The sequence below is a fragment of the Capricornis sumatraensis genome, chromosome 13 (assembly GCF_032405125.1).
Source record: "Capricornis sumatraensis isolate serow.1 chromosome 13, serow.2, whole genome shotgun sequence".
NCBI classification, from domain to species: Eukaryota; Metazoa; Chordata; class Mammalia; order Artiodactyla; family Bovidae; genus Capricornis; species Capricornis sumatraensis.
In genome coordinates this window covers 53,560,097-53,586,182 of record NC_091081.1, presented here as the reverse complement: position 1 = coordinate 53,586,182, position 26,086 = coordinate 53,560,097, and the positions used below count along the sequence as shown (strand labels likewise).

General features: G+C 37.5%; 1 protein-coding gene across 1 annotated transcript in view; it reads left to right on the top strand.

Annotated features, from left to right (window-relative positions):
* THEMIS (thymocyte selection associated) overlaps positions 1-26,086 on the top strand; it is a 341,081-nt gene that overhangs the window by 25,297 nt on the left and 289,698 nt on the right. The window contains exon 2 of the mRNA XM_068984949.1: positions 11,446-11,604. Within this exon, the coding sequence (XP_068841050.1) occupies positions 11,446-11,604 (159 nt within the window). The remainder of the gene's footprint in view (positions 1-11,445; positions 11,605-26,086) is intronic.

Sequence of the window (26,086 nt, the reverse complement as noted above, 5' to 3'; positions counted from 1 at the left end):
CTTATAACCCATTTGTGGCGAAATAAGGTTCCTTGGTACAGAGTGGGAAAAAATTTACGTTTGATGTATGTTTCTTGATTCCAGCCCAAGTTTCTGTTTTCACTTCCGTAATTCTCTCGTTAGAATGACAAGAAAATAACATTTTTTTTTTAAATTCAGGAGAACCCCCATCCCTATCTACAAGAAGACATTTATCTTTCATCTTAACCAAGCAAATCACACCAGTTTACAATAGTGTAACATTATATTGAGTTATTTTGTCTTAAACAACATCATATGAAATAATAATAATGACACCAATGATGGCTAATGTTTCAGTTCAGTTCAGTTCAGTTACTCAGTCTATTGAGCCCTAAATAGGTGCCAGATTCTGGGTTGTACACTTAAAAATTGATTTTCTACTTTGATCCTCAAAGCAACTATCTGAGGTAAAGTTGCTATTCTCATTTTAAAGATAAATAAATTGAGGTACTAGCCCATTTTATAGAAGATATTGCCTGAAGTCACATATTTATCAAATGTAGGTTCTGCTTTTGACACTGACTCTAGAGAAGGCACTTTTATCTGTGATTTTTACCTGGTTAAATGCCTAGGAATGAGTAGAGAGAGGAAATGGTGCATGTGTGTATTCAACAGTTGTATCTCTTAATAGAGATAAAGTTCAACCCTGAAATTTTATCCTTCAGTCTCAATGCCAGCAACAAACCTATCTTTTGTGTTTCAAATAAAAATGTACATTTTTTTCTTCATAAGATGATGTAAATTTTATAGGCACATGAAGCCTAATTTAAATCCTGAGATATGCATAAATTTCCCTTGCCATTTGAGAGACTGTTGCTGTCCCGATAACCGTTATCTGTTCTCTTAATCTTCGAAGGTAACAGAGATTTCAGCTGTGAACACAGCTGCCTGGTTAAAGATGCCGGTCTCTTGAAGCTTAAAGTAGCCACTTGATTAAGTTTTAACTAATGGACTGAGATAGTATTTGACATTTGAAATTTCTATTGCATGCCACTGAAACAAAAAGAATATTTCCTTCTCTTCATCTCTCTTTCTCACTAGTTGAAATTCAAACATGGTCGTAGGTGCTGAAGCAGCCACCTTAGAACATCCCCACAGGCACTATCAAACCTCTTCTGGAACAGTCAGTGGCATGTGTGTTTTTGAGGGGCATAATACCTTGTTGCAGAACTGCAAGAATGCCCTTGACATCCAAGTAAGTTGTGCTTTAGGTACTTTGATAATGGGCAACCTATGCTGTAAGCAGTGGCCCTGAACATATTTCCATCATTGGACAGATTGATTTGTTTTAAAGAACAATGGGTTATGGCTATCTTCAGACATTTTAAGGCTGCTATATATGAGAATTAAATAACTGTTTTCTGTATGATTCCAAGGATAAGCATAGTTCTCAGTGTCTCTATACCCTATAGGAACACATATTACACTTAAAATGCAGAGCTTTTAACAATAAGAATTTCTCAAAAGCATGCATGCACACCAAGTGAGTCACACTAAAATAATTGGAATTCCATCATTGAAAGTATTCAAATATAGTTTAGACAATCAGTTGGTAGAGATATTGTATAGAGACTCAGCCATTTTAATATATTAGTAGGATGTGATGGTATTTAAGCTCCTGACACTAAGACTAGTGATTCAAGAGATCATTAGAAATAATGGCACTTGGCTTAGAAATATAAATGAAATTGAAAGTCATCCTATGGCTGCCATTGGGCTATATATAGTTGTGATTATTATCAAGTTAGATGTTTTATGCCTTAATTCAGGCAGCTACCTGAAAAAAAAAAAAGATGGATGGAGAGTCTGTATTCTTTTGCCAGATTTCTTTTAACTAAGCCTTTGAGAGTAAATTAGCCAAACCGGTCAATTAAACTCTTTAAAAATAAATATCTCCCAAGGGGGCTTAAAGAAAGCAAGAAAAGTCAGAGTAGAGGACTGGACTCAGAATAATTTATACCTGGCATGCCATCTTCAGCTGATGGACAGTCACTTGGAAATTTATGTTGAGGCGGATTATTAGGCCTCATCTTGATTCAGCTGGAAATGTGCCATAGATGATTATTGATGGGAAGGGAGAATGGAAGAATATAATTTAGATATTTGCCATCTCTCTCGTTGAGAATACCTGGCACACTAGTTGGATAGAACTCACAAAATTCATCTCTTGGGGGATTTCACGTGCTCCTGGCTTTGTTCCTTAGCTGTGTAGACGCAACAGTTCCAAGTGTTCAGGTTCAATTAGGTTCAAGCACGGTCTCACATAACTCAGAGGAGTATAATGTACAAATCAGAATGCCAGTGTAATAGCTTGCAATTAGAACTATTATTGTCAAGCTGATTAAAATTCCTGTGTATTTTAGTCAGGGCACTCAGGCCACTGGTGATATTGAGATAGATGAGTTAATAATACTGATTTTGTGTATTACATTATAACTTTCCCTTTTCTACTATATTCAGATTTTTCTCTAACTCCCTGAGACTACATCCTGGTTCCCTGCACAGACTGACTGTGGTCATATTTGTACTTAACAGTTTAGAGAAGTGCTTCTCAAACTACCTGTAGTGAAGGTCCAACTTATTTTCTTTTCCCAATCCATTAGAGATGGGTAATTTAATACAAATGAATTATTATAAAAATAAAAAATAAAGGCATTTAAATTCAAGCATATACATCTTTATTATTTAATTCCATGGATATAAAGTAATTTCAAAATTCATATTTTGTAAGCAAAATAGTTAATGAAGTATTCAGTGCTAATGAACTTAGGAAAAATTTATAACATAGTGAAGTTTTATCTTGTATGCCTGGAGTAAACACATTATAGTACATTGGAGCCCATGTATAAACAATTCAGCCAATGTATTGATTTCATTAAGTGGGATATGGAGAACAAGTTTATGATTTTAAATAGCTATAGAGGACTACAGCAGCTTTATTTAACATTTAGGATATAATATATAGGCAAATGTATTGAAATATATAAAATGTACTTGAAATCAAGTCATTCCTAAGATAATAAACCACTGTCAATGCAACATTGTTCATATAATTATATGAACATATGATTATGACATTATTTATGATATAATTTTGAGAATTAAAATCTGGGTAAAGCCAGGGGAATATTTGGTCATTAATAATATTGGAAGATACAAATCACTGATTTGCTCCATCATCATAGGGATATGTTTCATAGCTATGTAGGAGGGATACTCATTTCATACACCCCGAGTCCCCTTGTTCTGATATTTATTGCCACAAAGAGCCATGATGATGACTTCTATGGTTACACCAACTGACAAACCCTCTAAGTACAATTTTATTTAATCTACTAAATTGATTCTACCATTAAACAAACTTTAAATTTTTAGCTGGTGCATGACACTGTGAATCTTTCTCCATCAACTACTAAAACCCGATTGTCTAAATGCTGCATATTTCACTCAGAGTAGTTGAAAAGTTAGACGTTTTCTGGCCTCACTATGATTTTAATCTGCTTTATTGACTCTTGGATTCCATCATTTTCAACCTATTGTGGTTTTCATTGCTTCCATGTTCAGACTTTGTAAGACTCACCAACATTCACTATAGTTTCTAGCGTATTTCTGTCTTTAAACTTGATTTCTCAGTTAACACTTAAACCTAAAATTCACCAGAAAAAAACCCCATATTGGTAGAAAAGAGATTATACCTTAGCTCTCTTTGCTGTCAGTCATCATTTGCCTTAATACTTGGTGCCACTGTTTTGAGCTCCTCATATTGATAGTTTGGCAGAAGGAATGAGAGTCTCTATGACCTTGAAAGATCATTTCCTATTAATATTCAGATATACCTCTCAGTGGTGTACCTCGCAGATATACCTGATATCCAGCTGGTAGAATCCATCCCCAATAAAGCTGCAAGCTAGCTGTTTTATGCTTATTTATTTGCAAACTACATTCATATATCAAGTTCATCTATTTTTAGATATATTCTTCATGTCGGGGGTGGGAATGACTTTGTCTATGCCATACGGGGGATGGAGACAGTCTCTTTATGGAAGACTGGCTATGTAAGAATAATAACAAAGAATAACCACAACTGTTTATGTGTAGCAATGATAAATCTCTACTAGCAAGCCTAATCTATAGGTAGTGTCATACGATATCAGTCTGACTATACAAAGTAAATTAAATCAAACTTAGATCATTTTATGAACCTCATCCTCAAGTCCAGCAATATAAAAATGATAAACATAATGGAAAAACAGAAAATTTAGCCCCAGAGATTCATATTATAGAATTACTTGCTCTTAATATTCCTTGTCTAGGGAATTCACAAGGTGACCAGCTAATCTCACATATACTTGTACATTTGTTATTAGAGATATAATCCATGCCAAAGCCTTGGGTTAACTATGTTTTAAACTGTTGATGGAGAAAGACTTCTACTCTATTCCTAGTAACTTGTTGTCATTTTACAGTAAAGCTAAGTTATAATTTAACATTCACTAAGGATCTAAATACTAATCAACAAAAGAGGTGCAATTATCTGTGCACATGTGAGGAGGGGTATAAATATAGTTAAGATGATGTTTTTTCTTTAGGAAAGCATAGCAAATTCTACTGTATATATATATCAATGGCCAGAAAATAATACTGCAACTGCAGCCTGTGATAATGATCACAGAGGGGTTATAATGGAGATAAATGTTATCCTGCTTATTTAACATATATGCAGAGTACATCATGAGAAACGCTGGGCTGGGAGAAGCACAGGCTGGGATCAAGATTGCCGAGTGAAATATCAATAACCTCAGATATGCAGATGACACCACCCTTATGGCAGAAAGTGAAGAAGAACTAAAGAGCCTCTTGATGAAAGTGAAAGGGGAGAGTGAAAAAGTTGGCTTAAAGCTCAACATTCAGAAAACGAAGATTATGGCATCTGGTCCCATCACTTCATGAGAAATAGATGGGGAAACAGTGGAAACAGTGGCTGACTATTTTTCTGGGCTCCAAAATCACTGCAGATGGTGACTGCAGCCATGAAATTAAAAGATTCTTACTCCTTGGAAGGAAAGTTATGACCAACCTAGATAGCATATTCAAAAGCAGAGACATTACTTTGTCCACAAAGATCTGTCTAGTCAAGGCTATGGTTTTTCCAGTGGTCATGTATGGATGTGAAAGTTGGACTGTGAAGAAAGCTGAGTGCCGAAGAATTGATGCTTTTGATCTGTGGTGTTGGAGAAGACTCTTGAGAGTCCCTTGGACTGCAAGGAGATCCAACCAGTCCATCCTAAAGGAGATCAGTCCTGGGTGTTCATTGGAAGGACTCATGTTGAAGCTGAAACTCCAATACTTTGGCCACCTGATGTGAAGAGCTGACTCATTTGAAAGGACCCTGATGCTGGGAAAGATTGAGGGCAGGAGGAAAAGGGGACGACAGAGGATGAGATGGTTGAATGGCATCACCAGCTCAATGGACATGGGTTTGGATGGATTCTGGAAGTTGGTGATGGATAGGGAGGCCTGGCATGCTGCGGTTCATGGGGTCGCAAAGAGTCAGACACGACTGAGTGACTGAACTGAACTGACATGCAGAGTACTATTAGAGCACAGAGAAAAGAATTAATTCTTAGGTAGAAATAAAGGAAAGCTTTGAAGAAGACAATGAGCATGGGCTAAATTTTTAAGATTGGTTGAACTTAGACTGATGATGAAATGAGTGGTTGGCATGGCAGGGCTGAGAAGTGATGGCAAGGGGAGTGGACGAAATGAGTACATGGTGAGGAAAGGGAAAAAAGTCTTCTAACAAGTTTCCTCTTCCCTGACTGCCACACATTTTCAACTTTGTAAAAGAAAAGGAAGAAAATCTTTGGAACCAATTTTTTTTCTTCCTGTGTGATCCCAGTGTTGCTTATGTGGATTGTCAAATAAGGGATGGACTCATAAAAGGATATTAATGTGTCATTTTTATTGAGCAAAGTAGCATTACAGAACAGGTGATTTCAAAGGCACATGACTCTTTCATTACAGCCTGCAGGGGCAATGTTTGATCACTGAAAACAGGCTGCTTTGTTCCAGCTTTCTCTGATGTTTGGCATTATCCTGAATACATATGCTCTGACTTGGAAAGAATCAGTCTGTAAAGATTTAATAGATTCGAGATTTGCATATTGAAAATGCATGTCTTGTGGTTAAAAATGAAATGAAAACTATTTTTATATCTATATACACACAACATTATTCAGACACACATCTCAGCAATTTTTTAAGGCAATTAGGCACGTTATAATGTGCTTGTTCTGAGATTATAAGTGTTGGCTGTTTTTTAAATTAACCATTTTATATTTTCACTGAGGAAAAATGCATTTTAAGAGATGTAATAATGATAACAATGTACAAGAACTCTTCAAGTTTCAGGAGTTTGTGATTTGCTGTATTTCCTGTCACCTATCATGGACATAACTTTCTAGAGTTGGGTATCACTGACTTCTCTCTTTATTAAAAACGAGTTCATAGCTTTCTTACTTAGAGAAAATGGCAAGTCACAAAGAATTCAAGGCAAGTATTAAAGATTAACATTCTCATGAGGTTCTTTTCCTTGTATGACTGAAAAAAAAAAGGGAGGGGGGATTTTCTTTTTTCGAAAGAAGAAGGATAATTAGATAGAGACCTGAAGTGGCAAAAGGTTTTTGTATGGTGATAAAAACTCACAGAATTTTCTCTTAGAATTTTGACTTCTGTCCTCTGTGAGTTGATATGTAATGTCACATAAATTCATCTTTTAATTTGGAATTCCAGTGGGCCTTTGAAAAAGGGATGGCATTCCAAGTGAGTCAGTTTGCTGTACATTACATCTGCAATTAGACATTCATTGCATTGAAATTAAGCTAAACAGACTTCTGCTGAAATGGGAAAAATCAAATTATATTCTATTTCATGTGACAAAAATCTTACCATGTCACTTTGCTATTTTAAATCCTTCCCTTTCCATATCCCCACTGACACATCCTCTGCCTCAGTGACGCTGAGTGCTTCCTCTACCTGACATGTCCTTCTCTCTGCTGAGTTTTGCTACAATCTCAGAACAGAGACTATTTCAGTTATACATTTGTTGTCTAGACCAGTGCTTTCCAGACCTTAATGTACTTATGAATCATCTGGGGATCTTGTTAAAAATGCAGGTTCTGATTCAGCAGGTCTGGGGTCTGGCTAAGGTCCTAACAAGCTCCCAGGTGATGCAGCAATGCACACTTTGGAGAGCAAGCGCCTAGATATGTATGACCTCTCATTAAATTGGTATTAGTTCCTGAACCCTGATAACTGAAAATGTAAATTCTCTGACTCTGAGGTTGCTTCAGACTTTAATTGTTTTGTTGTTGTTTATTGGTAATTTTATAAACACACTGCGTGATCTGATTAAACACACTCCTTTCTTACCAGTTCCCACTTCTTACTTATATTTAAGATATAAAATATTATGTGAAGTTTCCAGAATGTATCAGACTCTTTCACACTTCACTACCTTTTCAAATACTATATCCTCTCCTGCCCTAACATCTTGTGAGGTTTCCTTTAAAACTCAGCTAGGCTGTCGTCTCCTCCATAATCCTTTCTCTAATCTCTTTACCATGTAATTGCTTAGTTAAATGCTGCCAATTTACTCCCACAATGCCCTGTATTTTATGTATTATAGCATCCTCATAATCTACTGCAATTGTTTGCTCCCTTGTCTCTTCCCTTCAAAACAGTGCTTCTATGGAGAAAACATATGGATTGGACCTCTAATGCATGCATGTGTTGCTCAGTTACTTCAGCCATGTTTGACTCTTTGTGACCCTATGGACTACAAGCCACCAGTCTCCTCTGTCCATGGCATTATCTCAGCAAGAGTACTGGAGTGGGTTGCCATTTCTTCCTCCAGGGGATCTTTCTGACTCAGGGATCAAACCCACGTCTCCTGCAGCTCCTGCATTGGCAAAGGAACTCTTTACCACTGAGCCACCTGGGAAGCCTCTATATCTCTAATTACAATGTCAATTAGGTTACTGTCAGTTAAATGCCAGATTAAATTACTGCCAATTACAATGTCTGACACATAGTAAGTGTTCATTAAAGACTGTTCAATAATTGAGGAAGGGAGGTTGATGTGTTGGTAGATATACAATAATATAACGTAGTATTTTTTTCATGAAGCTTAAAATTAAATTGGGAGTAATAGAAACTAAAGTCATAAAAAGTTAAGTCAGGATGAGATAATACTGTAAAAGTAAAATGCTACTGTGAGATTAATTGCCAAATGAGAATCAGAAAATAACTATTCTGAGCTCACTGGAAGAAAATGTCACTGTGGATTTACTATTATTATTTAATATCCCAGTGTGTTCCATGAGGGATTTGAGATGGCCAACAACACAACGTATTGAAGTTAATGAAAAGTAATGAACATATGTGTATGTAGTTAAGGGAATAGTGTGAGAAAAGAAGCGAGTTTTAGAAGTATACGAGGAGTGCATACACTAGCTTGTCTGCAAAAATGACCCTAGTTTTTAGACAATAAGATTGGTGTGCTAGATTTCATTTCCACTCTGCCTGGAAGGCTGACTCCTGTGGAGTCAGCAGCGCCATTGTCCTCTAGCTTCTGGCTGAACTGGGCTGCACTGGCTTATGATCCAATGGAGGAAGAGTGAGATCAGGACATTTATGTTCTTGTGTTTTCTAGAACTGACTGTGCCTGTGTGTAAACTGCCCCTTTGTTGAAATCTCCTTGTTGTTGTTCAGTTACCCAGTTGTGTCCTTCTCTTTCCCACCCCACGGACTGTAGCACACCAGGCCTCTCTGTCCCTTGCCATCTCCCGAAGTTTGCCCAAGTTCATGTCCATTGCATCAGTGTCCATTGCCCAAGTTCATGTCTATTGCGTCTATTGCATCCATTTCACACATGAGTCACGCTGTGTAAGGCCACCCAAGATGGACAGGGTCATAGTAGAGAGTTCTGACAAAACATGATCCGCTGGAGGAGGGAATGGCAAACCACCCCGGAATTCTTGCTGTGAGAACCTCATGAATTGTATAAAACCTCCTTAAATCATTCTGATTTGCATATGTCCCCTGCTCCCTGTTGAGACTGATACAATCATAGAATTGTTTAAAGCTAGATTAAATGCCATTTCCTTCTGCAGAGGATCTTCCTGATCCAGGGATCAAACCTGGGTCTCCTGCATTGCAGGCAAATTCTTTACAGTTTGAGCTACAGGATAGACCTAGATTAAATGCTGGGCTTAATAGCTTTCATGATAACCATTAATGCTATAAAAGTGTTTTAGATACCTGCTATATCTGTGAGGAAGGGTCTCAGCAGAGAAAAATTCAGAAAACCAACCAACTAACCTAAAATCTTATGCTCTTATTGTTTGTATTTTAGTGTGGTAAAGAGGGTTTAAATCATATTGGAGAAAATAAAATTGATATTTTTAAAAATGAGGCGGATGAAACTGGAGCCAATTATACAGAGCAAAGTAAGCCACAAAGAAAAACACCAATACAGTATACTAACACATATATATGGAATTTAGAAAGATGGTAATGATAATCCTGTATGCGAGACAGCAAAAGAGACACAGATGTATAGAACAGTCTTTTGGACTCTGTGGGAGAGGGAGAGGGTGGGATGATTTGGGAGAATGGCATTGAAACATGTATAATATCATATAAGAAATGAATCACCAGTCTAGGTTCGATGCAGGACATAGGATGCTTGGGGCTGGTGCACTGGGATGACCCAGAGACATGGTATGGGGAGGGAGGCGGGAGGGTAGTTCAGGATTGGGAACACGTGTACACCCGTGGCAGATTCATGTTGATGTACGGCAAAACCAATACAGTATTGTAAAGTAAAATAAAAAGATAAATAAATAAACCTAAAAAAAAATAAAAATCTCACAGTTCTTCAATGTTTATTTATATCAACTTCTAGTTTCCTGTTTTATTGTTAAGTGACAGTATCACAAAGATGTAGTTTGGGGGCTGTTTCCTTTTTACTGAGGGTAGGTTACCCAGAATTTTTGCTTCTCCTGTTTCTTGTTGCTCATCTTTTAGTTATTTCACTGTTCAATGTTTCTCCATCAGGAGATATAACAGAAAAATTAAATAGATGAAAAATTAAATAGATGAAAATTTGAGGTTTGGCATCTATGGTCAAAGGTTTCTTAGGAAGAAGACTGAAATTCTGAACTAAAATGAAGCTTTTCAGTTTGCTTGGATTGGTCTGCCCTCTATTGCCATCAGATATTGAGAATTGTTTCCAGCTTGTCAAAAACAAGAGAAAAAGTGGGCAAAATGTTATATTCATGATGATGAAAATAACTAGGTATTATAAATAGATGTAATACTCTTAATATGAAGCCCAGGTATACAAACCCTCTGTCTTTGAAGGTTCAGTTCAGTTCAGTCGCTCAGTCGTGTCTGACTCTTTGCGACCCCATGAATCGCAGCACCCCAGGCCTCCCTGTTCATCACCAACTCCTGGAGTTCACTCAAGACTCACGTCCATCGAGTCGGTGATGCCATCCAGCCATCTCATCCTCTGTCATCCCCTTCTCCTCCTGCCCCCAATCCCTCCCAGCATCAGAGTCTTTTCCAGTGAGTCAACCCTTCGCATGAGGTGGCCAAAGTACTGGAGTTTCAGCTTTAGCATCATTCCTTCCAAAGAAATCCCAGGACTGATCTCCTTCAGAATGGACTGATTGGATCTCCTTGCAGTCCAAGGGACTCTCAAGAGTCTTCTCCAACACCGCAGTTCAAAAGCATCAATTCTTCGGCGCTCAGCTTTCTTCATAGTCCAACTCTCACATCCATACATGACCACAGGAAAAACCATAGCCTTGACTAGACGGACCTTTGTTGGCAAAGTAATGTCTCTGCTTTTGAATATGTTATCTAGGTTGGTCATAACTTTTCTTCCAAGGAGTAAGCGTCTTTTAATTTCATGGCTGCAATCACCATCTGCAGTGATTTTGGAGCCCCAAAAAATAAAGTCTGAAGGTTAGATTGTATTACAACCTTGTTTGCAGTATTTACTTAGATCATTATTGACTCATGTGGGTTTCACTCTGTGACCTAGCAAAAAAATATAAATTCCAGCAGGAGAAGACATGGCTGAGCTTGACCTTGGAAAGATGAGCTAAAGGTACTGAAGAAACCATAAATTCAATTTACAATAATAGCAAAAATAAGATTGTTTACACTTTGCCCAGTGGATGAAGTGAAAAATCTAATATTTTTCCTAGCAAGTGCTGTACATTTTGCCAAGCTTGATTAAATTCCTGTTTATCAGGTGTCTAAGAGAAGAACTGAATAAAAATGCTTCATATGAGGCTTTTGATTCCTACTTTGGTCTTCATTATTGAAATCTTTTTTTCTTCCTCTTTTCAGGTTCTGTTTATGAAATGTTTGGGAATGAATGCTGTTTGTCAACAGGAGAAGTGATTAAAATTACTGACCTCAAAATTAAGAAAATCATGGCTGAAATTTGTGGGCACGTTGAAGGTTGTGTGTCTCCACAATCATTTGAACTGCCTATGAATTTTCCAGGTACATTATTTTGCAACCATTTCTCATTTGTAAAACAGTATTGTTAAATGTTTTATAATCTCTACAACTGAAAACAATGAAAAAATGGTATTTTTTGTTTTATTCTAGGGTACTGGGTGAAAAACTCAGGTCTTATAGTTCAGTGATTTTTAAGGACTAATAGAAGTCAAATATTTTCTCGCCTTTTCAGTAAACATATTTTACTTAGGAATTAATATTTTCTGCTAGATAGTGGGAATGAAGAAATTAAAGATATATTTTCATAATTTATGTAGAACTAATTAATATTTCTTAATCATAGTTGCACTCTTTATTCCTAGCTCCCTGGATCACTGCTAAACTTCATTTTCTGGCCATACTGACAAGTTTGGCTGCTCTTCTTTGTCTAGTTAACTCTGTCTTCAAAAACTAGCCTAGATATTATGTCTCCTAGAAAACTTTTGCTGACTTTGTAATTCAATCTAGATATCACTCTTTTATGTTGCCATAGTATCTTGGGCACCATACTATACACCTTATTGGATAGTAATTAATGATTTTCTTATTCGTCTTATTCTTTAGACCAGAGTTGGCAGGCTCTTTGTGTAAAGGACCAGATGGTAAATATTTAAGACTTCACTTGCCAAATAGTCTTCATTACAACTACTCCACTCTGATGTTGTTAGATGAAAGAAGCTACAGACACTACTTAAACCAGTGAACGCGGCTGTGGTTCCATAGAAATTTATTTCAAAATCAGGGGATTGGCAGATTTTGACCTGTGAACTACAGTTTGGTGAACTCTGCCTGAGAATAAAACCCATACAGGAGACATCAGAGACACAGGTTCGATCCCTGGGTTGGGAAGACCACTGGAGGAGGTCATGGCACCCCACTCCAGTATTCTTGCCTGAAGAATCCCATGGACAGGGAAGACTGGCAGACTATAGTTCATAGGGTCGCAGAGTTGGTTGGACACAACTGAAAAGACTTGGCATGCATGCATGCAATGTGGCAGTAAGATGTGGCAGGGGTAGAAACATTCTCTAGTCCTGTGATTATGTTACTGTGTTTTTGTGAACTTGTGCCTCTGAATTGTGAACTTCACGAGTGCTTCTTGGTCCCCTTCCCCACATCCTTAGTTGGGACAGTATGGCTAGAGTGGGTTGGAGTTGGGTATTTCCCTTCTCCCTTGTGGAAAACCAGTGCAGGCTAAAGCTGGGTATTTCCCTCTCCCCAAGTGGAAAGGTGAGAGTGGGCTTTGTTGTGTATTTTCCCGAAGTGGAAGGCTAGAGTGGGTGTTAGTTGTGCATTTTAATCCCTCTGGGTCAGTGAGTTTTAATAAAGCATGGATTAAGAATAGAATGCTCTGGCCTGTTTCAAAATGGGTTTTTCTACCTTCCCTCTATGAGAAGCATGAGGAGATTTTTCTTTGATATTCACTGTGAGGGCTAGATTGAGTTTTTGGTGGTAGAACTTAAAAAATTGTGGTCCCTCCCTAAGACTAGATCTCCCTGAAGGTTTTTACTCTCATACTTGTCCACTTTAAGCCTCCAGCAATTTGTTGATTGCAGTTTGGATTTGTCTACGCTGGTACTGGTTTTTGTAGCAGTTTCTTCTCTAGTAAATTGTGATTCTCTGTACTTGCTCGTCTGTCTCTCCAGTTTTGGAGGCAGTACTTTGTCCTCTGATCTCACTTCTCTAATGTACCTAAGAATAGTCATTGATTTTTTCAGTTTATTCAGATTTCACTTTTCTTATGGACAGAGGGATATCACCGAATTCCTTGTATGCCAGACTAGAAACTAGAAGTCTGATGCTTTTTAAAATAATATCTAATTATATGTGTGTATATTTAGTGATTTTTTTCAGTATTAGTCTGAGGATTACAATTAATGTCTTAATTTTTAGCAATCTAGTTTGGATTAGCCAATTTAATTTCAATGGTATAAAAAATTTGGCTCGCATATAGCTCTGTTTCTTACTCCTTGGTTCAGCTCAGTTCAGTTGCTCCATCATGTCCAACTTTTTGAAACCCCATGAACTGCAGCACTCCAGGCCTCACTGTCCATCACCAACTCCTGGAGTCTACGCAAACTCATGTCCATTGAGTTGGTGATGCCATCCAACCATCTCATCCTCTGTCATCCCCTTCTCCTCCTACCCTCAATCTTTCCCAGCATCAGGATCTTTTCCAAATGAATCAGCTCTTCTCATCAGATGGCCAAAGTATTGGAGTTTCAGCTTAAACATCAGTCCTTCCAATGAACACCCAGGACTGATCTCCTTCAGAATGGACTGGTTGGATCTCCTTGCAGTCCAAGGGACTCTCAAGAGTCTTCTCCAACACCACAGTTCAAAAGCATCAATTCTTTAGCACTCAGCTTTCTTTATAGTCCAATTCTCACATCCATACATGACTACTAGAAAAACCATAGCCTTGACTAGATGGACCTTTGTTGGCAAAGTAATGTCTCTGCTTTTTAATATGCTGTCTAGGTTGGTCATAACTTTTCATCCAAGGACTAAGCATCTTTTAATTTCATGGCTGCAATCACCATCTAAAGTGATTTTGGAGCCCCCCAAAATAAAGTCTGCACTGTTTCCACTGTTTCCCCATCTATTTGCCATGAAGTGATGGGACCGGATGCCATGAACTTATTTTTCTGAATGTTGAGCTTTAAGTCAACTTTTTCACTCTCCTCTTTCACTTTCACTTTCTAAAGAGGCTCTTTAGTTCTTCACTTTCTGCCATAAGGGTGGTGTCATCTGCGTATCTGGGGTTATTGATATTTCTCCCAGCAATCTTGATTCCAGCTTGTACTTCTTCCAGCCCAGAGTTTCCCATGATGTACTCTGCATATGGGGTTTTTATTATTATAAAAATCACATCTTTATACATTGTGTGCGCATCAGCACAGATTGTGACTTTTTTATGCAGCTTTTTTTTAATAAGCTAGGAGAAAAAAAAATGAAAACAAAACATGCATTTAAGTGTCTTTTACTTTTGTAGTTAGCTTTATTGATAACTCTTATTTCTTCACATACAATAGAGTCACTGATTTGTGTCCTCTCATGTCAGCCTGAAGGACCCCCTTGGGTGTTTTCTTGTATGGAAGGTTTGGTAGGATAAATTCTCTCAATTTTTGCTCATCTGGAAATGTCTTAATATTTTCTTTATTTTTACAGGATTTTTTATTTTCTGGACAGAGAATTTTTGGTTGATAATCCTTTTCTTTCAGCACTTTAAGTATGTCATCCCAGTGATTTCTGTCCTCCATGGTTTCTAGTAGAGATTAGCTTTTAATCTTATGAGAAACCCTTGTACGTGATGAATCTTTTCTTTTCTCCTCCCTCCCCCCCCCCCCAAATTCTCTATTTGTTTTTACTTTTCAACAGTTTAATTATGATGTTTCTAGCCATGGATCTCTGAGTTTATTCTACCTGGAGTATGTTGGATTTCTTAAAGTGTAGATTAATGTTTTTCATCAAATTTTGGATGTTTTTGCCATCATTTCCTCAAAATTCTTTCTACACTTTTTCCTCTTTCTTCTGAGATATTCATTTTTTGCATATTGATATGCTTGATGGTGTATCACAGGTCTTTGAACCTCTGTTTGTTTTCTTCATACTTTTTGTTTCTTAGAATGGATAATCTCAGTTGACCTACTTTCAAATTTGACTTATAATCTCTGTTTGCTGAGACTTGATTTCATACTTCCTTTTCATCCTGTAGACAGTTTCTTTCATTTCTTTGAATATATTTAACATAGCTGTTTAAATTCTTTCTCTAGGAATTCTAGTGTCTGGGCTTCCTCAGAAACAGTTTCTATTGACTGCATTCTTCCCCCTTGCTTATGGGCCAGACATTCTTGTTCCTTTGCCTGTCTTGCAATTTAATGTCAAAAATTGCATATTTTCAACAATATAATGTATCAACTCTAGAAGCTGGATTCTCTTCCCTCCTCAGGTCTTCTTATTGCTGATTGTTTAATGATTCTTCTGAACCAAGTCTGCAAAGTTTACATTCTCTGTTCCATACAGCCATTGAAATCTCTGCTATAGAAGTTGTTGCTTGGTGGGCAATGAAAGTGTGGACAGAGATTTCCTTAAACAATTGGAACTAAGAAGTTTCCCAGTCTGAAGAGATTCTGTGTTCACTTGGAGATGCATTCGAACACTCAACCAAGCAGTTGCAAACTCTTGCTTAACTTTTATTTCCTGCTCATATAAAGCTTCAAAGTCAACCAGAATTGAGAGTTTATGGACTTCTCAGGTCTTTCTTGAGCATGCACACAGTTTTGGACATGTGCAACGTCATATGCATTTATGTGGTCCTCTAGATTTCCAGGAATGTGTTGGAACTTCTCAGTGTCCTTGTGGACATCTCATTCCTGAGCTTTTCATTTTAGGCTTTTTGGTTAACCTTCCCTCTCCCCAACTATTACACACCACAGAAATTAAATAATTGCCTCTCATTGTTTTTGACAAATGCCCTGAGGAAAAGTATTTTCCCCTGTCACTGAACTCAGAATAGGCCAAATAGAGGCAGCATTACAAACAGAATCTTCCATGGAGTCACCAGACATGTCAAATAATAAGTTTTTTTGAGAATGAGCTTTGAAGGAACTCCAGCTTCTGTCGCATCTTATGACTGCTGGCTTTGCTATGATCGTAGGCTATTGGTTTTCAAGCTACTATGGAGTTGAAGAGGGTAGGAAGAGTGGGAATACAAGCAAGTTAAAATGCCACAAAGTTTGCTGTTTTTAAAAAGATTCAGCTCTTAATATTTTTCCATTAATAAATTTTCTCCAGATTGCTATAATTCTTTGATTAATTTCCAGAGTTCTGAAAAAAATTAATCCTGGTGATTTTTTTTTAAAACCAGTTTCTCTATTGCTTTTATGGAGGAGACAATTTTCAAAGGCCCTTATTCCACCATCCCTTTGACATCATCCACTCTTCTGAATTGAAGTAAAGTATACAAATGTAGATTCTTAATGTCTTGTTGGTAATTCAAAAGTTTGGATGAAGATGACCATAACTTTGACAATGGTATGCATGGTACCCTTTCTTTGCAAATAAAGACACTCTACTGAAGAAAGATATATAGCTTTTAATCAGTAAATATAGCTGTATAGATGCAACTCCAGCAAATGAAAACTCAAGCAACAATTAAGAAAGAAAAGCTTTGTAGTGAGTTGGCAAGGACTCCTTAAGGGAACGAACTGGAAGCTGATTTTTTGCTAAAATGTGAGTGGGAAACTAAGCTTGCAATATACATAGCTGATTGCATCATATATTAATGTTATGTTTCTAGATATATTTATTATGTTACCTAAAAAATCTTCAATATAGTAAAAGAAATAAAAAGCAATCACTTCAATTGTTTATGGAAATAAACATTGTATTAGAAGCATAATTTGTTTTTTTATTAAGACAGCCCACTTGGTTAAGTCCTTTTATGAGCTAGAAAATGTCATTCTTGCCAAATACAACAAAAATACATTCTGGTATTTGGTAGTTGATTGCATTCTCCACATACACCAGTAAATCATGTAATGTTTGGGTTATAGTAAAGTTCCAAATTTCTGGATTACTTCTTGGAAATATTTGTTTCTCCTTCATAGTGTTATTAAGCATGTATAATAAATGCTTTCTCTTTAGACATAAGAAGTATCCTAAGTTTCAGTATACTTTTTTTTTTCCTGATGGTCAAAGTTTATTTCCAAGCAGCAAACTTACATAATATCTCTAAACCATATGTTCAAGAAAAGCTGTGGTTGCATCTGTAGATTCATCATTAAAATTTCATGGTTAGATTGAAGATATTTTTCTGTTTGAATTTTTAGATCATATTTTATGAATTTTATTATTGTGGAAGAATACTGTTGTGTAGGTGTGTGGGAAGTGTGGTAGTAGAACTTAGATATGGAACATTCTCTGCTACCCTACACTCTATCCTGCCCACATCACAGTCTCAGATGAGAATCCTAATGATGTGTCAGACACTGCTCTAAATACTTATACATGTAAAACTGTTCTAAACACTTTTATGTATATATGGATTACTAATCGAATTCACATTTTTCATATGAGGAAACAGAGTTACAGAAAGGCCAAGTAATTTGCCCAATATCACATAGTTAAGTAAGTGGTTATGTTAAATCTACCTTGGTGGTGGTGGTTTATTGCTAAGTCGTAACTGACTCTTGTGACCCCATGGACTGTAGCCCACCAGGCTCCTCTGGTTTCCCAGGCAATACTGGAGTGGGTTGCCTTTTCCTTCTCCAGGGGATCGTCCTGACCCAGGGGTTGAACCTGTGTCTTCTGCATTGTAGGGGGTCTCCTGCATTGCAGGCAGATTCTTTACTGCTGAGCCACCAGGGAAGCCCCTAAACCTACACTAGCACTGTCCATTAGACATTTAATATGTTTATTCATGTTTATTCATCAAACATTTACGTGGCTATCCGAGATAGCTTCATTTCTTCTACTCTTGGGTTTCTCCTGAGTAAGTGATCTAAGCAAGCCCAAAATGGAAATCATAGTCTTCTATAACCTAATCTCAGAAGTGACATACCATCACTTCTGCTATATTTCTTGATCACACAGGTGAATGCTGGTGATCTGGGCGGGGACTGCACAAAGATGTGACAACCAGGAGGTAGGGCAGGAATCAATGGGACCTATCTTGGAGGTTACCAAACACAAGTATTTTTAAAAGTTAAAAAAAAGTGAATTAATTTTATAAATATATTTTATTTAAAACTATGTGTCTAAAATATTGGTGTATCCCTGGTGGCTCAGATGGTAAAGAATCTGCCTGCAATGTAGGAGTCTTGGGTTCAATACCTGGGTCAGGAAGATCTCCCAGAGAAGGGAATGGCTATCCACTCCAGTATTCTTGCCTGGAGAATTCCATGGACAGAAGAGCCTGGCAGGCTGCAGTCTATGGGGTCACAAAGAGCTGGACATGGCTGAGCAACTAATACACTTTCATCTAAATATTATTTTTTAAATATCTAATCAGTATAAATTTATTGAAATATTCTACATTATTTTCATGTCAAGCATGTGTTTTTAAAACATTAAAACCAAGCATGTATTTTCTACTTACAGCACATATCAAGTCTGGCCATACAAATTTCAAGTGGCCATATTTCAATTGGAGAAGGAAATGGCAACCCACTCCAGTATTCTTGCCTGGAGAATCCTGTGGATGGAGGAGCCTGGTGGGCTGCTGTCCATGGGGTCGCACAGAGTCAGACACGACTGAAGCGTCTTAGCACATATTTCAAATGCTCAATGCAGTGCTCCAGCTGTGGTACTGTATTGGACAGCTACAGTATAGATCCAAGCCATTCCAGAGTCTGTGCTCTGGAGCACTTCTTTCTTAATCATAGAAAAGAGTAAGGTGGTCTTTGTCAACCAGCATCAGTGTTATAATGAAGATCTGCAAACAAAATAAAAAATTAAGAAAACACAAAAAAGAACAAAAATTAAACAAACAAAAAACTATGAGGATCTACCAATCCCCCAGATATGTGGCATTCTTTCTAATTTTTCTGTTATATGCAGTAAGCCTTGTAATGTTCCTAAATTAATGCTACTCTTAAATAACATAAAATAGGAATTTTTAAATGAATGTTGGAAATTTATTAACTATAAACTTTCTTTCATATGTTTAATGGACTTGAGTCATGCTTTAAAGACAAACTTTAGGCAGTGCTTCCTACATAAATTAATTGCTACCAGATAAGTGGATAAATGGATTTCATTTGTCAAGAGGTGAAGCCATCTTTAAGTAGCCTTGTAGCTGCCAAGCTGACTTGCCACACTTTGTAAATTAGATCAGTCATGAAACAATAAGCCCATATGAATGCAGCAGTTAATTTCTCATGGCACAGCTGACAGCGTGAGCATCATGCATTAGTGGTTTCCGTTGAGTCCCATCTCCCACAGGTAAGATGGGGCTGAGCCAGGTGGATGTCTAATGCACAGTGGAGAAATATTGAGTTCAAGAAATCTCCAAAGTGTAATGGGTGCTTACTAACCTGCCATTCTTTGCCCTTGAAGAAAATGTTGCCTTTATTACCTGGAATGTAAAAAAATACCTTGGGAAAGAGGAGGGAGATTTTAGGATCCTAGAATGTCTCTCAGGAGGGAGATACTCTCTACTATTTCCATATTGGTCAGGAAACAAATCTTTTACCTCTAGTTTCTGAGGCATGTGAAATGCTATGGAGAATTATCTTCCAACATATCTATATCACTTAACAGTAAAACTCTTTCCAAAATCATTTTAATTATAAATGTGAAAATTATAGGAAAGTAGTAATAATCAGTGACAAAATTGGATGAATAATAAAAGTATTTCTTCAAGAAACTGATTAAGGTTAAATGATTAAAATTTATGAAACTTGCTCCTTTATGCATGGGTACTAAAACACGTAATACATTGACATTTTTCAAAATGAATTTCTCATTGTTTTATTTGGGAAAATATATACTTAATTGATAGAAAACGTAACACTACATTCAGTGGTGATTATTATGTTTCATGTACCATTAGAATGACTAAATCTTTTATGTTTAGCCATTTTATGATTATAGCTATAATTTTTCACTATAATATCAGTTTATAAAGGGACCTAATAGGAAAATTATGTGAAAATATTTAAAATATATTTAATAGCTTTACAATAAATGAATAACAGTTTGTCTTCATTTTTTAAATGACTTACATTAAAAGAAGCAATCTATACACCAGAATTTGCTGTTGTTTTTCTGTCTGGATGTTATGATGACACGTGATTCAGAAAAGCCCTAAGTAGGGCTCCCTGATTTCTGGGCTACTTTCTATTCCAGGAATCATGGGCATTCTTCCAGGTTTTCTGGGTCAACTTCTCTTAAGACATCTATTCCCCTCTGTGCTCACTTAGGCAAAATAGATTCATCTCTTCCTCTTATAGGAAATATTTTCATAGACTGGTCAGGAAAGGGGTATTCTTCTTATGCCACACAAGAAAATGTGAAGTCGTCTAAATGCACAAAAATTCAGACTTTTACAATAATTTTTAGCTCCGTTTTTTTTTTTTTTTTGCCTGTGTTTTCTTCTCTGTAGTACATGATCAGATTTCTTTTCCTCATCTTTGGTCTTTGAATAACTAAAATATATATTATCTGAAAGACAAATAGACCAGCAATTCTAGCTCAAAATGTTCTCTTTGCCCAGCTGTGTACCTCTTAGAATTAGACTGCAATTCTGTCAGAAAGATGATTTTAAAATAGACTCTTTTACAACTGGCACTATTCTATAAGTTCTCATAATATTAATATTGTAAACACTTCTTCTAAATATCTGTCATCACTTTTTGCTTTACCATCTCCTTCCTTTTCATGAACAATTCCTTAAAGCTCCTTATGGTGTTGCCTCAGAAGAACCAGCATGGACTCTCATGAGAGGAACCAGACTGTCCACCCAAACTGTCTACTCAGGCCTTCATTTCTTGAAGTGGATGTTGCTAAAGGACATTGCTGTATTTATATTTAGTTATATATCAGAGATTTAGAGTTCCTGTCATTGGAAGAAAAGATTTTTAATACTTTATTTTTTAGAGCAATTTTAGGATTTCATAACACACTTGACATGAAGTACAGAAATGTCCCATATACACCCTGCCCCTGCATGTACCTAGCCTTCTCGCTCTCCTCCCAGAGTGGTACACTGGTTACAAGTGGCACATCATGCTTGGCACATCATAATCATTGAAGTTCATGGTTTACATTGTGCTTTACTCTTGTGTGTCCTATGGGCTTAAAAAAATGATATGTATTCACCATCATGTAATCATATTCGAGTATTTTCACTGCCCTAACAATCCTCTGTGTCTGGTCTCTTCATCTTTTCCCCCAGACCTCTGGCAACCATTGTTTTTTTACTGTTTCCATGTGTGCTGTGCACTCAGTCACTCAGTCATGCCCTACTCTTTGCAACCCCATGGACTGTGGCCCATCAGGATCGTCTATCCATGGAGTTTTCCAGGCAAGAATACTGGAGTGGGCTGCCATTTCCTACTCCAGACAATCTTCCCAACCCAGGGACTGAACTCACATCTTTTGCATCTCCTGCATTGGCAGGTGGATTCTTTAACACTGCACAACCTGGGAAGCCCAGATGAAAGTCAAAAAAAGGAATGGTGTGTGTGTGTGTGTGTGTGTGAGTGTGTCTACTCAGTTGTGTCTGACTCTTTGTGACCTCATGGACTGTGACCTGCCAGGCTCTTCTGTCCATGGGATTTCCCAGGCAAGAATACTGGAATGGGTTGCCATTTCCTACTCCAAGAGATCTTCCAGATCCAGAGATTGAACCCGCATCTCTTGTGTCTCCTGCATTGGCAGGCAGATTCTTCACCACTACACTATATCCATACTTTTGCCTTTTCCAAAATATCATACAGTTGAAATAATAGACTATGTAGTCTTTTCAGATTGGTTACTTTCACTTAGTAATATGCATTTGAGATTCCTCTATGTCTTTTTGTGCCTTTATAGCTCATTTCTCTTTAGCACTGAATAATGTTACATTGTCTGGTTGTACCATAGTTTATATATCCATTCACTTACTGAAGGAAATCTTAGTTGCTTTTAAGTTTTGACAACTATAAGTAAAGCTGCTATAAATTTCATGGGAGTATTTGTAGGAACATAAGGAATCAGTTCAGTTCAGTTCAGTTCAGTCACTCAGTCGTATCCGACTCTGCGACCCCATGAATTGCAGCATGCCAGGCCTCCCAAGAGATGGGAATACCAGACCACCTGAACTGCCTCTTGAGAAACCTATATGCAGGTCAGGAGGCAACAGTTAGAACTGGACATGGAACAACACACTGGTTCCAAATAAGAAAAGGAGTACGTCAAGGCTGTATATTGTCACCCTACTTATTTAACTTATATGCAGAATACATCATGAGAAATGCTCGGTTGGAAGAAGCACAAGCTAGAATCAAGATTGCCGGGAGAAATATCAATAACCTCAGATATGCAGATTACACCACCCTTATGGCAGAAAGTGAAGAGGAACTAAAAAGTCTCTTGATGAAAGTGAAAGAGGAGAGTGAAAAAGTTGGCTTAAAGCTCAACATTTGGAAAATGAAGATCATGGCATCTGGTCCCATCACTTCATGGGAAATAGATGGGGACACAGTGGAAACAGTGTCAGACTTTATTTTTTGGGAGGCTTCAAAATCACTGCAGATGGTGACTGTGGCCATGAAATTAAAAGACACTTACTCCTTGGAAGAAAAGTTATGACCAACCTAGATAGCATATTCAAAAGCAGAGACATTACTTTGCCAACAAAGGTCCGTCTTGTCAAGGCTATGGTTTTCCAGTGGTCAGATATGGAGGTGAGAGTTGGACTGTGAAGAAAGCTGAGCACCAAAGAATTGGTGCTTTTGAACTGTGGTGTTGGAGAAGACTCTTGAGAGTCCCTTGGACTGCAAGGAGATCCAACCAGTCCATTCTGAAGGAGATCAGCCCTGGGATTTTTGGAAGGAATGATGCTAAAGCTGAAACTCCAGTACTTTGGCCACCTCCTGCAAAGAGTTGACTCATTGGAAAAGACTCTGATGCTGGGAGGGATTGGGAGCAGGAGGAGAAGGGGATGACAGAGGATGAGATGGCTGGATGGCATCACCAACTCAATGGATATGAGTCTGAGTGAACTCTGGGAGTTGGTGATGGACAGGGAGGCCTGGTGTACTGTGATTCATGGGGTCACAAAGAGTTGGACATGACTGAGCGACTGAATTGACTGAACTAACTGAACTGAGGGCTCCCTGTCCATTACCAACTCCGAGTCCACCCAAACCCATGTCTGTTGTGTTGGTGATGCCATCCAACCATAAGGAATACAACTTTTTAAAGTTATAAAATGTATTGATTTCTTCTAACTTTGCAGGTGCCACATATATCTTGTAGAAAATTAGGAAATGGAAGTAAATGCAAAGAAGTAAATGTAGAAAATGGAAGAAACTTCAGGGAGCTATAGTCTCATCACTAGAGCTATTTAGCATTAATATTTAGTGCATTCCCTTCCATTGTTTTCAAGTGCATTGTACACCTACACACATATAGGCACATGTTTTCATATGAAAAATAAACATATTTATGAGGACTTGCAAAGTCATTAAATATTCTTCAAAATATGATTTTTATTTTCTATATAATGGCCCATCATGTGGCTATACCATAATAAATCCATTCCAAACATGAGCATTTATGCAATTTCATTAGAACAGTCTTCTAGCTAAAATTTTGTATGCACTTGTGATTATTATGATTTCATATACATAAAATTATGACTTCAAAAATAGAAATGTTTTTAATGTTTTGATGCATATTGTGAAATCACATTCAATAAAACTTCTGCCAATTACATACCACTATGCTGAAGAATTGATGCTTTTGAACTGTGGTGTTGGAGAAGACTCTTGAGAGTCCCTTGGACTGCAAGGAGATCCACCCAGTCCATTCTGAAGGAGATCAGCCCTGGGATTTCTTTGGAAGGAATGATGCTAAAGCTGAAACTCCAATACTTTGGCCACTTCATTTGAAGAGTTGACTCATTGGAAAAGACTTTGATGCTGGGAGGGATTGGGGACAGAAGAAGGGGACAACAGAGGATGAGATGGCTGGATGGCATCACTGACTAAATGGACGTGAGTTTGTGTGAACTCCGGGAGTTGGTGATGGACAGGGAGGCCTGGCGTACTGTGATTCATGGGGTCACAAAGAGTCAGACAAGACTGAGCAACTGAACTGAACTGACTGAGAAACTGATAAGTGGAGAAGGCAATGGCAACCCCCTCCAGTACTCTTGCCTGGAAAATCCCGTGGATGGAGGAGCCTGGTAGGCTGCAGTCCATGGGGTCACTAAGAGTCGGACATGGCTGAAGCGAATTAGCAGCAGCAGCAGAAACTAAGAGGCCCAATCTGACTGCTTTTTTTGAAGTAAATGAGTTGATCTGTTACACTTAGTTTTTGATGATGAGGTTAATTTTCATCTTTTTTCTAACATACTCTGTGCCTTTTTGCATTACTTTATTGGGAAGTTAGAGACGGTCATATCTAGGCTGCTAGACAATCGACATTTAAATCCCTCTCAATCAGATATAAAACATATGGAACTCCAGCTTGTTTATCTGCAGTGTCTAAAGTGATCATCAACAGCAAATCTAGTCTCTCTGATCTCTTCTGCTAATTATTGTCAGGGCCAAACTCTGAATAGTCTGAACTAGTTCCAAAGGTGTTAAACCTTGCCAGATCTCCCAGTTCTCTAATGAGGCTCATCTCGAAAACTGCTCATGAGCTCTTGCTGACCAGGTACCAGGTCAGATCTTTAGTATGAGGTTCAGGAAAATTTTTCAGAGCCAATTCAGTGGGAATTATGGTGGGATTCCCAACTGAAGAGCCATTGCTGATTTCAGGTGGGATTTTCAAATTTACATTATTTGAGTTAGTTTTTGGTTGCCTACTAATATGGGATCAAAAGGATGTTCTTAGGAAGGAAATATTCCTTTATACATGCTGGTGAATTTAGAAAAAAAGTTTGGTTTTCTTTATCGTGCAAATCAAAATCTATTTAAATCATAAGCTCTGAAATCCATTTAGAACTTATGGTTACATTGGAAAACTATATCTCTTCCTAATTTGAATTTAATATAAACTGATTTTTTAATTGTTTTGCATAATCATGGATAACAGATTTTTTTGAACACTGCGTGGTAAAAATCAGTAAATATGTCAGAAAAAACACAACATTAAAGGAAACATCACAGCATATGCTGACAGTTATAGAAGAATTGCTGCTGTTTTCACCCTTCACACCAGAATAATTTTTTCAATATTTACCTCCCATGTGTAGAGAGGGAAACATATGGGGCTTTACATAATCATAAGCATAAACAGGTGGCTACTTAGGTACATTTAATTTGCAAGCAACATCAATACTGAACAACGCAATCAGCACCACATGGCTCCCAAACTCTTTCGATTAGCAAAATTAAGATCAGTAAAATAGAGGGAGGATATACTCCTCCCTCAGTTGGCTTCAACTACCCTTCAGAGCCATGAATAAAACACGTTTTCAAAAATGCCTTGGCATTTTGCTGCTTCTTTTGTTCAAGGGCACTTCAGCAACTGTGTATAATGTATACCCTGTGAATAGCTACAACCAGCACAATATTTGCATTTAAAATATGCTTACATCTCCCAATAATCAGCTTATTATGAGCATAATATTATGATGGTTAAATTCTAAGCAAATTTATCGAAGCACAGAGTCAGACAGGCTCCTCAAAGACACCTGGAAATATTTCCCCAAAGGCAGTCCAGCTTAAGAAGTCACCTGAGGCTCTTTTCCATAAACAAATACTCTGGCATAATCTATAATGATTGCTGGGAATTAGTTTTGCTCAGCCTGTGTCACTTACTACTG